This window comes from Lycium ferocissimum, chromosome 2 (genome assembly GCF_029784015.1).
Source record: "Lycium ferocissimum isolate CSIRO_LF1 chromosome 2, AGI_CSIRO_Lferr_CH_V1, whole genome shotgun sequence".
Lineage (NCBI taxonomy): Eukaryota > Viridiplantae > Streptophyta > Magnoliopsida > Solanales > Solanaceae > Lycium > Lycium ferocissimum.
The window spans coordinates 9,112,962-9,127,751 of record NC_081343.1 but is presented as its reverse complement, the minus strand read 5'-3'; the positions used below and the strand labels follow the sequence as shown (position 1 = coordinate 9,127,751).

The 14,790-nt window shown below is 34.2% G+C and overlaps 1 protein-coding gene across 1 annotated transcript; it reads left to right on the top strand.

Moving 5' to 3' along the window:
• Positions 1-3,793: 3,793 nt before the first annotated feature.
• On the top strand, positions 3,794-10,407 carry LOC132033601 (uncharacterized). The gene is made up of 8 exons (XM_059423616.1): positions 3,794-3,966; positions 6,392-7,661; positions 7,832-8,206; positions 8,373-8,540; positions 8,647-8,892; positions 9,016-9,417; positions 9,545-9,687; positions 9,858-10,407. Exons 1-8 carry the CDS (start codon positions 3,889-3,891, stop codon positions 10,113-10,115), a joined length of 2,940 nt encoding a protein of 979 aa, XP_059279599.1. The 5' UTR covers positions 3,794-3,888; the 3' UTR covers positions 10,116-10,407.
• Positions 10,408-14,790: the final 4,383 nt, after the last annotated feature.

Here is a 14,790-nt window from a genome sequence, read left to right as displayed (position 1 = left end):
TTTCCCATTTGTAGAAAATTTTTTTTCCAACTTTTAGCCTTCAATTTTTCCTTATTCCAAATTTACCCTTAACGCTTCATTCCAATAATATTTTTTTTAACGACTTGCGCACTACCGCAAAACCGGAAAATGGCCTTGCCCTTAACCTCCCGCAATTGTCATACAATATTCCAACGTAGAAAATGCGGGATATAACACTGAAGAAGTCTCTGCTCCACTTTTATCCTTCATAAATTCTCGATAAATATCCTCGTACAGGATCTTTTTGGTGCTCTCCAAGTAGATTTATGCATAGTAACCTGTGTGCCTTAACATTTTCTTCATCTTACTAGGTTAGACTAGTTCAAATCATATGTAATAGGGTTGGTTGTAGCGAGTACAACCTCCTCAAACCATTGTGTAATTTTATGCTGGAAGATGAATAAAAAAAAAAATTCCCAAAAAAAAAAAGGTATCTTCTTGTTGTTCGCCTCTAGCTTTTGGAAGCCTTGGCATTGAAAAGAGCCCTTATCAAGGGCTTGATTTGCCAAAGCAGCATCCGCTAATTAATATGGGCAAAGTAACACTCATGTTGTTGCGGATGTCCATTATCTCATCCATCCATATAGTTATACGCCGCGGTGGTTTCCAACCCTTAGATAGAATTTCCTACACCATCTCTGAGTCTGTCTGAATGATGATATTGTTCAGACCCTTTCCTTTGCAAAACTTCATAGCCTTTATCATCAATTCCTGGTTCTGATCCTCAAATAAGGAATTTTTGTTTTGTTACTATTAAGTATCTTCCTGTTTTCCACCTCTAACTTTTGGAAGCTTTGGCACTGAAAGGAGCCCTTATCAAGGGCTTGATTTGCCAAAGCATCCGCTAATTAATATGGCTGAAAGTAACACTCATGTTGTTACTGATGTCCATTATGTCATCCATCCATATAGCTATACGCCACGGTGGTTTCCAACACTTAGATAGAATTTCCTGCACCATCTCTGAGTTTGTCTGAATAATGATATTGTTCAGACCCTTCCTCTGCAAAACTTCATAGCCTCTAAAATTGTTATCACCTCTGCTTCAGCATTAATTGTGATTCCTATGTCCTCAGCCTGTGCAAGAACTAAATTACCTTAACAATTTCTTAAGCAAAATCTATAATTTTAAAATAATGACATATGTTTGTCATTTTTTCCTCTAAAAATTTTAAAAAATGAGAAATTTCAAGAATTTAAGTTATAAGTTAAAAAATTTTCAGATGTAACATTATTGTTCTGTCATCGCCAATGTATTGGAGAATTCAAAATATGACAGTCACAAATATACCATTACATTTTATAGTAAATGGGACGCTAGTCTAAAAATGATAATGACATGTATATTCAGACGGTTCGCGATTGGTATTATATTAAATTTTTGTTTATTAATTTGCAAACAATGAACAAACCATTCGTTTTGTTGAATTTATTAAAAAGTTCTCAAACGTTTTTTTTTTTCTAATGAATAAATTTAGAAGATAAACAGTAAAGAAATAATTTACATTTTTAAAATTGTGCATATTAGTCAAACAAACTGATGAAAAATCATAGCTTTATTTTGATATTTTTTATTAGATATGATTGTTTACTTTTATCTTTTTTTTTCTCTTCATATTCATGGTGTTAACCTCTTTTTCTATCCATTATATCTATAAAATATTAAGATTAATAAAAAAAAAAAGTCAAAGCCAATTTTGAGAGCTATCACAATTTTTTCATAATCAAATTAGAAGCAAATAAATGCACATTAACTAATTAAATTCACTAGAACAACTAATAAGTTCAATTAAAATTTTCGATTTTTATTCTAAACTAAGGGTGAAAGAGAGCTTGTAATTATCAAACAATAGAAGAACAAAACAAAAAAAACGTAATAGTAATAAAAATATCTTGTTGACCAAAAAAAAAAAAAAAAAAAAAAAGATACTAGAACAAGAGAAAAAAAACAAAAGCATTATGGGGGAAAAATCAAAAAATTAATGTAAATGAATAAAATAGTAAAGAAAATAAAAATAAAAATAAAAGTTTGAAAGAGTGAGAGGGGTGGAAAAGACTGATACGTGAAAAAAGCTAAATTAAATTAGCCTTCAAAAAAGTTAAATTTTAAATTTCGCTAGAAGAGAGATTTTTTTTTTTTCAAAATTTTAAGATGTCAGTGACTCGTATGCCTTTGTGTTAACAACGCTTATCTTATTTTTCTAGATTTAATATTTTGTCAATTAATATTTATCTTTAGAATATTTGCTAAGAATTGGTTTATATTTTTTAAGAAAAATAACTTTGCATATATAACAATAATAGAACAAAAAGAAACTCACTTTTACTTATTTTTTTTGTTTTCAATCTATATTTCAGATTAAAACTTGTAAATCTACTCAATTGATGCATAATCTAGATCAAATAAATAAATTAAAAATTTCAAATAAAACAATGAGTTTTTTTTGTTTGTTTGTTTGTGTGTTTCTCCTCTATGTCTTCTCAAAATTTCGAGTTGTTAATCTTGTTGCAAAACTTTAAGCTTTGGTGAGTCATGAACTTACCAACATTTGAAACGAAAGAGGACAAATAATCATAAGGTTCTAATTTGATAATCTCATGCTTAACTATTTGAATTGCATATTTAAATTTATTTTCAAACATGTCAAATTAAGGTTTTATTTTGATAGATTATTTATACCCATAGATTTTATAATACAAATATAATGAAAGTATTGTTGCGTGACAAGAAATAAATTTTCTCTATACAAATTCTTGGACAAAGTTTTTAAATAAAACTTCGATAGGCAAGATGTGATTTTGACTAGAGCTATACATTAAGTTCTATCGAATTCATAGTTAAAACTCTAGTTCCCTCTTTGCTAAGAGAATATTGGAGTAATAATGATTTTCGTTTTCTTTTCTTTGGTGAGAGGGTGGGGGAGTAATTTTTAACGAGGACAAAATTTATAATATAGTTAATGGATTTATTCTTCGTTTTTGTTTTAATATAATTTTTCTAATATTAGTTAGTCTTATAAAATAATTATTGGCATCATAATTAATCATGATAAATTGCACTAACCTTTTATGGCTTTATCTCCTTATCACTTCATTTACGCAATAGAGTAGTAAAAATTTTTATTTGACATTATCCTATGGTTCAACTATAATATTTTTAAAGTACACCTTTTTTTTCTTTCATTATGCGCTAAAAATTTCTTGTAAGGGTTTTTAGAATGTTTATAAAATGTCTGATTACTTTTATATACAATAATATAATAAACCTTTGGATCTATTCATGTTTTCATATTACTTACAGTAATTTTAAGTGCTAGGAGACAATAATATTTATAAAATGAGTTAATTATTTTGATAATAATTATATTCTTTGATTAAAGTTCGCGAAAAGAATCAAGCAAGAAGAACATTCTATACATTATGTTGTTTAAAAACTTTCTATTTATTTCTCCTTGGAATATTCAAGTTGAAATCTATAAAATATTTGACTGAAAAAAGCATAAGTTTATGTATTTGACCGGAGGGAAAATTGCAGGTAATTAAAATTGTACAAATAAATGTTATGGTGATCTTTTCACAGCCATAGCCAAATAAGACCCATATATTATTGTGTCGGTTAAAAATATAATCAACCAAAGGGTTATTGTGTGTGTAATAAATACAATCCACTAAAAGATCACACAATTAATTACCTGTACGTTTCAAGAAGAATAAAAGAAAAGGAATAAATATTTATATTTAATTATTTTGGTTTTTCTAGGAGCAAAAAGACTCCACATAAGAATGAGGCTCTAATTAAAAAAATAACTAATTGTGACATCCAAAAGCAAGAAGAAGAAGAAGAAGAAGAGCGGTGAGTCGGCAAAGATGGTAAAACACCGGCGACAGGTGGGGGTGGGCCCACAGTTCTTCAAGATTATATTATCTCCTCATTCCTCTAAATTAGTAAGTTCCTTTTCTCAATTCATCCATGCAAATGCATTTTCCATCTTTTTCCTGTTTGTTCTTGTATATATGTTTTCATCTTTATCTCTCTCAAGATTTTTAATTCCCCTTTTTCGTTTGTAAAAAATGAGTGTGGTCCCCAATACTTCATTTTCCATTTTTATGCCTGGATTTTAACTTATTTTCATTACTAGTACACTGAAAATTTTAATACCATCATACCAATTTAACTTGTAGTACGCTTTATTTGTCTTATTTTCATGTTACTAATTCCACTTGTTGTGGGCAATGACCTGTAATCTACGTTGTTCGGACTCTTCAAAAATGTCGAATGCTGTAGGGTTTTTGGTGCAACATTTTGTGAGAGTCCAATTAAGCAAAATTTCAAGTGATCAGATTGTGTAAAACCTAAAAAAATCCTATTGTAATATTCCAACCAACAATGTTAGAAAAGACAGAATTTAAGTAACATTGTGAAAAATTCATTTTGGTCTCTATATTTCTGGTGGTTTCCTTTACATGAAACAGCTGCAACGACAACTAGTCTCAGTCCCAAATAAGTTGAAACTGTCCATTAAACAGCTGTTTGTAATATTTTGGAAAAAATTGTAAACTTTCATGATAATTTTAATAAACGGATATATTATGGAAATGCTGCGCCTTTACTAGTTGTGTCTACTGTTGGTGGTTTCAATTTTCTATAAAGAATGACACCATACTCGGGGAGTGAAAAATGAAATTTCAAATACTCCCTCCCAATTTATGCGGCACCGTTTGACTTGACATAGAGTTTAAGAAAGAAAGAAAGACTTTTGAAATTTGTGGTCTAAAACGAACCTTAGACATTTGTGTGGCTTAAAAGAGGAATTTCAAAGTAAAATTGTTTTCTACTTATAGAAAGGTGAGATTCTTTTTGGAACAGACTAAAAATGGAAGGGCGTCACATAAATTGGGACAGAGGGAGTAGTATAAGAGGGAGCTCTCTTTGTTTGTGAGTTTTTTTGACAAGCTAGGGAGAGGTTAGGCCTTGTTTCGAATGGTAAAGCTAAATAAATAGCCAAATATAGCCGCTTTCAAGAAGTTCTTCTTGCAAGATCTCGTGCAGAAATATGGCAATATGTACCTAGTCGACATTGCTGTCGAAGGAGACCAGGGTCTGTAGTTGAAGATGTTGCAAGAGGAACTTCTAAACACCCATACTCATTGGCAGATAAAAAATAATTACCCTGATAGATGTTGTTCCCTATATTATCTCGCGAAAACCTTTATAATGATATCTTTTCAGAGTGTCACTACATGTTACAAATACAATCCGAAATAGATAGATATCCCATCTGAATCAAGGTTTTGATAGACTTTAAAGCTCAACTGTCAAAAAACACAAAGGTTGAAACATTTCTACTTGTATAGTTACTGGCAGTTTGCAGCACATTATTTACTTATCTCTTTTTCATATTACTCATCTTTGCTTTTAAAGTGAAGTAATTGTGCAAAAGCTTATTATACTACTAGTTGATAAAGTTATATTCTTAAAATAGTCATTTGAAGTTGCATGCATCCTTCCATGATTTTCGTATAGATTGAACGAGGGTAGATCCCTAATATCAGAGCTGATGTCAAAAACCCAAAATTCTACTTTATTCCATACCTCATATGAAAGGCCAATCTGATCAGTCCGTTTGATGCTGCAATGTTGTAAAGAAAGTCATGTAATGTATCTATGGTTGCAATGCCTGTCACGTAGCTCTTCGAATGTGCACAAGTGGCTAAGGATTTTAGCATAATGACATTCTCCATAGGATTTATGTACTGTAATGTGTCGAATTAAAAGGGGTTAGATACAGGTTTATGGTAAGGTATTTGGCAAACCTTAATTTAAATATAAGCCAGTCTCAACCAAGTTCCCTGTTTTTGAGCAGTATATAGATTGAATAACATGACTATTTTGAATTGAAGACCTTATTAAAAAAACAAATATGAATACTTTGAACTTAAGATTAGGAATTAGAAAGGTTTCTACTCTTGTTAGCACTTGGTTATATAAAACCTTTGTAAGAAAGGGATATGGACAAAAAATGAGGCTTATTGACAATGGACAAGAATTTTTGGCTTTCATATATAATCCATTTCGAAGAAATTAGGGATTAGCAATCAGTTTTGTAAAACGTGATTGGCAGATAATTAGAGCCGAGCTTAACTAGTCACTTCCTATATTTGTTGTTTGTCTGTACAGGATTTTCTTACTTATTATCTTGCTATGGCATTTTCTTTCTCCATTTCCCAGTGGCTATATGTGATTGGAAACTTGACTACAGTTTCTTCAGCTATCTTACAGCAACTTCTTGGTCTACAAGTTCTCTTTTCTTTCCATTTGTTTTCATCTCTTATTTTGTTGTTCATATCTTTCCAATTTGGTATCCTGCAGCAAATCCCAGATGAATTTTTAGTGAAGTATGGGGCCGATCTGCGAGATGTTGTGTCCCTTGAGGTCCCAAGTGGCGCAGAATGGGAAGTAAAATTGCAAAACTCTAATGGCATGACATGGCTGAAGGAGGGCTGGAACCAGTTTAAGGAGTACTATTCAATTGGTTGTGGTTACTTTTTACTCTTCAAATATAATGGAAACTCTCATTTCTCTGTCTTCATATTTGATTTAAGTGCTTCCGAGATTGAATATCCTTCTGCTCCAAATGAAGATATGACACCAGAGAATGTTGTAAATATAGTGGGTGATGCTAGTCACAAGAAGAAGGCATGCAGGCCTGAGACACAGAATAATTCATGTGATGACATCATGAATGATTCTCTGAGAAACAAGACTGCAAAAGGTATAGCACCAGAGAATGTTGTAAATATAGTGGGTGATGCTAGTCACAAGAAGAAGGCATGCAGGCCTGAGACACAGAATAATTCATGTGATGACATCATGAATGATTCTCTGAGAAACAAGACTGCAAAAGGTATAGCACCAGAGAATGTTGTAAATATAGTGGGTGATGCTAGTCACAAGAAGAAGGCATGCAGGCCTGAGACACAGAATAATTCATGTGATGACATCATGAAGGATTCTCTGAGAAACAGGACTGCAAAAGATATAGCTCCAGAGAATGTTGTAAATATAGCGGGTGATGCTAGTCACAAGAAGAAGGCAGGCAGGTCTGAGACACAGAATAATTCATGTGATGACATCATGAACGATTCTCTGAGAAACAAGACTGCAAAAGATATAGCACCAGAGAATGTTGTAAATATAGTGGGTGATGCTAGTCACAAGAAGAAGGCAGGCAGGTCTGAGACACAGAATAATTCATGTGATGATATCATGAACGATTCTCTGAGAAACAAGACTGCCAAAGATATAGCACCAGAGAATGTTGTAAATATAGTGGGTTATGCTAGTCACAAGAAGAAGGCAGGCAGGCCTGAGACACAGAATAATTCATGTGATGACATCATGAACGAATCTCTGAGAAATAAGACTGCAAAAGTTACAGAAATAGCAGATCACTCATATTCAAAACGACAAAAGTCTGGTGTCCGAGTATTCCACCCTAACAGGGTGAAGCTTGAGAAACCAGACGTGGAGGAGGATTTGAGTTGTGCAATGCAAGAAGATAAAAGGAAGGAGATTAAGGAGAACCTTAAAAAACAAAAGATGGAGAAGAATTTGCACTGTGCAGCAGATAGAGGAAATGGTATACTGATTAAATTTTTTGTGCCTAAATTCATGCTTTCTTCTTGTTAAATATCTTGAGAATCTTCCGTTGTGGTACTAATTCTGCTTGAATTATGTTAATGTCAATAATTTTCTGCTTACTTTCTCTTTGTATCCTCCTCTCCCTTCCCCGGTCCCCTTCTTTGGCAGAGGACTGCAATGAAGTACTAGATCCATCAACCTTCAAGATGACAAACACTACCAAATGCAATAAAAGGAAATATTCTATCAGTTTGGAGGCATCACGTTGTAGGTATCCTTTGAGAAGTAAACAGGTGAAGCTTGAACAATCCGAAGAAAACGGGAGTCCTTCATATTCTGGAAAACAAAGACCTGCCGCTTCACTATCCTCTCCTGGTACTCAGTTAGAAAGAAAAAAGTCTAACAGGGCGAAACTTGAGAAAGCAAACTCAGAAGAGGATTTCTGTTGTGCAGCGCCAAAAGAAAAAAAGGAGACTAACATGGAGAAACTTGTAAAACAAGATAGGCAACATAATTTATATGGTGAAGCATATAAATTTGAAGGTACTTGGTTTTTTTATTTGTGCTCATTCTCATTGATGCTGCTAGTTCAGTAACAAGACAGCTTTCCTTTGTTAGACTAATTACATTGAATTATGTTACGACGGATGACATTCTTCTTCTGCTCTCCTCCCTTCCTTTCCCCCCTCCCTCGTCATCTTTTTGGCAGGGCATTGCAATGAAGTACCAGTAATGGATCCCTCAGCATCTAAGGTGACAACTACGAATCAGCATAGTCGAAAGAAAATTGCTATCAGTTTGGATGCATCAAATTGTCGGTATCCACTGCGAAACAAACAATTAAAAGAGGTTAAGATTGAAAAAGGAGACGTGGAAGGTATTTGGTTCAGTAACTTGTTCTTTGTGAGACTCATCATGTTTAATTATGTTATGATGGATGACATTTTTCTTCTTCCTCCCGTCCCACTTCATCTTTCTTGCAGAGCACTGCAACGAAATACCAGTGGTGGATCCCTTAGCAACTAAGATGGCAACCACTAATGGACATCATGAAAAGAAAACTAGTGCCAGTTTGGATACGTCACGTTGTAGGTATCCACTGCGAAGCAACCAACTGAAAGAGGTGAAGCTTGAAAAACAAATCACGGAAGAGGATTTGCTTTATGTAGCACAAAAAGCAAAAAGGAAGAAGGCTAACAATGTGAAGCTTGAGAACAGAGATGTGGAAGGTATCTTGTTTGGTAACTTGTCCTTTGTTAGACTCATCACATTGAATTATGTTATGATGGATGACAGTTTCCTTCCTTTCTTCTCCCTTCTTTCTTCCCCTGCCGTATCAATTCTTTTGGCAGAGCGCTGCAAAGAAATACCAATGGGGGATCCCTCAGCAACTAAGAAGACAACCACTAATCGAGATAATGAAAAGAAAACTACTACCAGTTTGGATGCATCACATTGCAGGTATCAGTTGCGAAGTAAGCAACTGAAGCTTGAACAACGGGAAGCAGGAGGAAATATGCATAGTAAAACGCCAAAAAATATAGTAGCAAATTCTCCATATTGTAAAAAACAAAATTCTGGCCTTCCAGCACCCTCTCCCTCTCCAAGTTGTCAGCCTATCAGGGTGAAGCTTGAAAAACAAGACAATTTGTTTTGTGCAGCAGAAAAAGCAAAAGGGAAGGAGACTAACAATGTGAAGCTTGAAACAGGAGATATGGAAGGGAATTTGAATAGTGCAGTTAATAAAGGCAAGGGTATGTCCTTCCATTTCTTTACGGTTACTCTCATGGAGACTACTTGTTTAGTAACGAGAGAATCTTGCATTGTTGTGTCCATTTTGTGTAATATAAGAGATTGTTTGGTCTTTCTTCTCTCTCTCAGATTCCACAGCCTCTGAGTTGAAAAATAATTGGCAAGAAAAAGGTGTTACCCTCAGAGAAGCACAATTGAGGAATGCAGTAAACTTCAATCCTAACTTCACTGTTTCTATGCAGCCCACTTATGTCTCGAGAAACTTCCAATTGGTAAGTTGTCAAGTCAAGAGATGTAGCATCCATTGCCTTTTGGTAGATGTCGAGTCCTACTGTCCCGAGGGGTCAAGTGCCCTTGTCTTTCGTCTGTTAAAGGAGAAGGGGCTAAAATAACTAAGGATCCAATAAAAGAGTAACTCTTTTAACAATTTCTGTTTTTGCAGGATCTACCTGATAACTTTTTCAATAAATATATCAAAGAGGGGGAAACCATTGTAAATCTACGAGTTTCTGATGGGAGAACTTGGCGTGCAAAGTTGTTTATTCGAGCAAATTGTGCGAAGATCCAATTATCAGGTTGGAGAGACTTTGTGCTCGGAAACAGTTTAAAAGAGCATGACACTTGTGTCTTTGAGCTGATTGACGCCATTGAGCCAGTGCTAGACGTGTCAATTTTCCGAGCCAAGACTCCCGTTTCCTGAAAGATAGCCTCCCATTTTGCAAGCATGTTCTCTACTTTAGCTTTCTGTCCATCTTGAACTTTTCTGGAAGGTGTTGAGCCTGTTATAGACGAACAGTGAGCTCAAGGATATTATGACCTTTACTTTCCTAAGATTGAGCTTATGTGCAGTTCTTGGGATGAAATTTTGTTTTTGGTTGTATTTCTCTTTACATCTATTGTGGTGTCCTCTTCTTTTACTTCCTTCTATGTCCCAAACGTACTAAGCAATTATCATTAAAAACTTTACCATGTTGGAGAATTTCTTGACACTACATATTCACCTGTTGTCCCTGGTCACTCCTTCCACTGATATCTAATATCTTCATTTGCAAACTGAAAATGAACTACTTTTGGTTTTGGTTCATTCTAAAAGCATGAATACTTCTTATTTTTGGGTTCATGCTGAAATCATGTTTTAAATTTCCATTGATTGCCTGTCAGTTAGACCTCAACCTTATTATTGGAGTAACATTTTGTACCTTGAGCCAAACTAGTCCTTCATCATGGTTATTGGTTACCTAAAAATCGGATCTCTTCAATTTTCTTATCATAGCTGTTGAATCCTCCATTATTGTAGCCCCAAAATCAGTTTGCCTGATAATATAATATCTCTTCTACTGCTACTGATTAGATATCTCTCATTGCTTTACAAATGGAGGTTTTAGCTATTCTCAATGTAAGAATGACTGCGGAAAAGAAAAAGAAAAAAAAGATCAGATTATTAAAGGTCTTAGTCTTGCACGAGATAAGTAGCGCCTAATGGTGTGACCTATAAAGTGTGTGAGATTTATAGATGAAGGTTCAAATTTCAGCGGAGACAAAATTATTAGGTGATTTGTTTCATATATCTAAGCTTTGATGGTAGAGTTATCATGTATTTGTTATGGTGAGAGATAGCAGAACACTGTTGTTTGTTAAACAAAATAAAAGTAATAAAAAAAAAACAAGGTGAAGACAACCCGCTTTAGTTTTAAAAAAAAAAAGGTGAAGACAACCCACTATTTTGGCAGCTTGAATTGATGATTGAAGGAAGAAGCGTTTTATTGGTTTGCTTTGGAAGGGGCAATGAGAGATTGAAGTGTGGGAGCATAGTTGAATATATTTAACACAAACTCCTGATCAATATCACTACGGAGATAAAAAATAAGTTCACATTTTAGCATACTAGAACAATGTAATAAGGTAGCAAAATCCACTTTTAGACATTTAGCATTATAATAAGATGCAAAGTATGCCAGTCCAAAAGGTATATGAGTAACTCGGTTTTGTCACTGGGACTCAACAAATTGTGTGCGTGTGTAGTTTCACAGAATTAAGTTGAGCAAATTTTTATAGTTTAAATGAAGCGTGGAATTTAGATATGGAGTTTTTGAATTGGTTTTTTTCCTTCTTATGGGCTATATATAGGGGAAAGAAAATAAACTATTTACACACACATACAGTTATACCCTTTTATTTTGATGCCACCTAAAATATTTACCAGTGTGCTCTCCATTTGTCATTCTCATTTCTGGCTGATGTCATCGTGACGTCAGCGCTGCATACTGTCTTGCTTTTTATGATGCTTGTTGATTTTTGTCTTCTTCTTTTTTGATTTTTTTGTTCTTTTTCATTTGTTGCTTTAACTTTTTATTAATTTTGTCCTTCTTTTATGTCTTTTTATTTTACCTTTTAAAAATAAAAATAAAAGATAAAAATAAATATAGTAGCATTTTTAGACTGATAAAAATATAAAACAATTAAATAATTATAATACAACAAGAAATAATTAAGAAAAATACTAAAATCACTATTTTATTTATTAAAATCATAATTAATAGAAAATATATTTTTATAAATCAATTTTTTTCTCCTTTTCTAATTTCATTTAGTATTTTAAAATTAATTTTCTCCTTTTCTAATTTCATTTAGTATTTTAAAATTAATTTTCTTTATTTTTTATTTTTTCATTATCTAGTTTTACACATCTTTTGGCTACTTAATTGTTTTTCTATACAAATAAAAAAGATATCTGGTATAGTACATTTTCTTGATATTTTTTTCTACACCTAAAAAAGCAACTTATTCTAGCATATAGTATACCAAATCAATAAAAATTAAAGTATGCTATTACGGTTTACTATGATACCTACATGGTATATATATCATGTACTGAGAGGGTATTATAGAAGATTGGTAAATTCCTTCAAAAAACTACTTGGTCCTATATGATACCCATATGGTATATCATATACTGATAAGGTATCATAGAGGACTGATAGTTCATTCCTTCAAGAAAAATACTCAATCCTCTATGATACCTACTTGGTATATATCATAAACCAACATGATATCATTGAAGACAGATTCATTCCAACACTACTCAGTCTTCAATGATGCCCACATGGAATATCATATACTGAAGGGGTATCATTGAGGACTATCAATTCATTCCTTCAAGAAAAATACTCGATACTCCATGATACCTGTCACGACCCAACCCCGTAGGCCGTGACTAGTACCCTAGCTGGGCACCCGTACTTATACCGGTTCAAAATTAACTTATAGCGAAATAAACAAATATAGTAATTAAAGAATAATATAGGTGGCGCATAAAAATGAGTATGGCGCACGAAGGCCGATCAAAGCCACAAAAAATGTATATACAATCCCCCAACGTACACAAACTCACGGAACATATACGAATCCACTACACGTGTCTACGACCTCCGCGTGTGAATGACCGGAAGATAAACATATGACGGGACGGGCCCCGTCGTACCCATGAAATTCATATATACACATATGAAAAAGGCGTACCCCGAAAATGCAAGCTCGAACAAGGAGCGCCGTAAGATAGCCGGTAGATAGTCTAAGCGGGCGGATACGCAAAAGCGTGTGTACGTACTGCGGGCATGAAACGCGACCCCCGAAGAAAAGGGGTCGGTACGAAAAAATGTCCGAATATGTAAAGCGTAGACCGAATAAATAAAATTAGGATCGAACGAACATGCGGAGAACGAACGAGATACATAGATAATCAAAAGGTATATCGAGAAATCATGAATAATGCATACGAGAAAACATATGCCAAAAACCACCCAGTTGGGGACTCGGCGAATCGAACGTGGTCGCCCCCGACACCGGCACCACAAACCATAACGAGATCATATCATATCGATGGCCATATCGGAACATAATCAACAAGTATCGACGCATAAGCGTACATGGCACATCATACACCACAACCCATGCACGTATTATACCTGCCCCACTCACACCGGGCACGGCGAACAATGCGGAGAAATACGCATGATAACATATCACCCGGCTCAGTGAAGGAAGCATTGAGGCATCCACGAGCGGAGTAGTGAGAAACTAATGCAATATAAAATATAGAACATTTACAAAGACTCGACAGCATAATCCAGATGGTAGGTCGTATAGCGGACATTTAACAAAATCATAACATAATCTTTCCGGAGGTCACAGTAGTATGCGTCAAAATAACTTTTCTGAAATCGTTCCAAGTAGCAAAATAGGTTATAAGAGTCAATAAAATATTTATAGCCGCTGTTATTTAGAAATTAGAAAGGATAGCTAAAAGTCTCCTTTGGTAGTCATTCGTAGACAGATCAGACGGAATATCAGGACAAGGCTCGAAAATAGTGGGTCCGCCTCGGGTCAAGTAAGGTGGCGTACCCAACGACGCATAATAGACCTTATGACGTCATTTATGAGAGGTATAAGATTATCGGATTTCATATGTACAAGTTCTAGGTACTTAAATGACTTGTCGAAACAATCGTAACATAATTAGTTCAATTCTACTGAATGAAAAAGAGGAAATTTGGACGCGAAGTCGAGGGTAGAGTAGTCCCCCAAGATCCGAATCCAAGCCTACTACATCTAGGACATGCCAAGAGAAGAATAGGAAAGCTTTACATACCTTTTGCACCCTTTACGCTCTCCAAAACTCAAATCTCTTTTTGTCCAGAACCTACAAATGGTCAAGTTTACCATAAGTTAACTATAAGGCTCTAGGCACTCATTTCTGAATTAACGCTTGTCTAACAAAATTTTGGCAGCATCTCCCCTATACATATGACACCCCGATAATTTAAATCGGCTCAAATGTCAACAACAACCATACCAACAACATCAATTATCGACTAAAATCGCCTACTAACATAATTAGTCTTCTTTCCACATAAAGCGACAACTTCCAAACTAACTTCACACTTCCAAACCAATATCGATATTTTCGTACTCATTACCCATCAAAATTATTCCAACATCATTTGGAGGCATTACATATGATTTTACATATTATTCGCAAAATATACAAACTTTCCACCGAACTACAACTTATCCGAAACTTCCATTCTTCGACAAACATATTCATAACACGTTATCATTTCCCAAATTCATTAACCACAATCACAACTAGCACTTAAACAATACATTTCCATAATTACATAACAACTATGTTAGCACACATACTTTCCCATAATAACATATATGCAATTCTAATGCCGACTTAAATCGTTAAACCTCCATTTACATTGTAAGGATCGCAACAACGCAACTAACATGTTAAATAAGATAAATTCATCATCATCATATATATATATATATATAACCCACGGCCATCATGCATTTTTCCAATCCCTTCC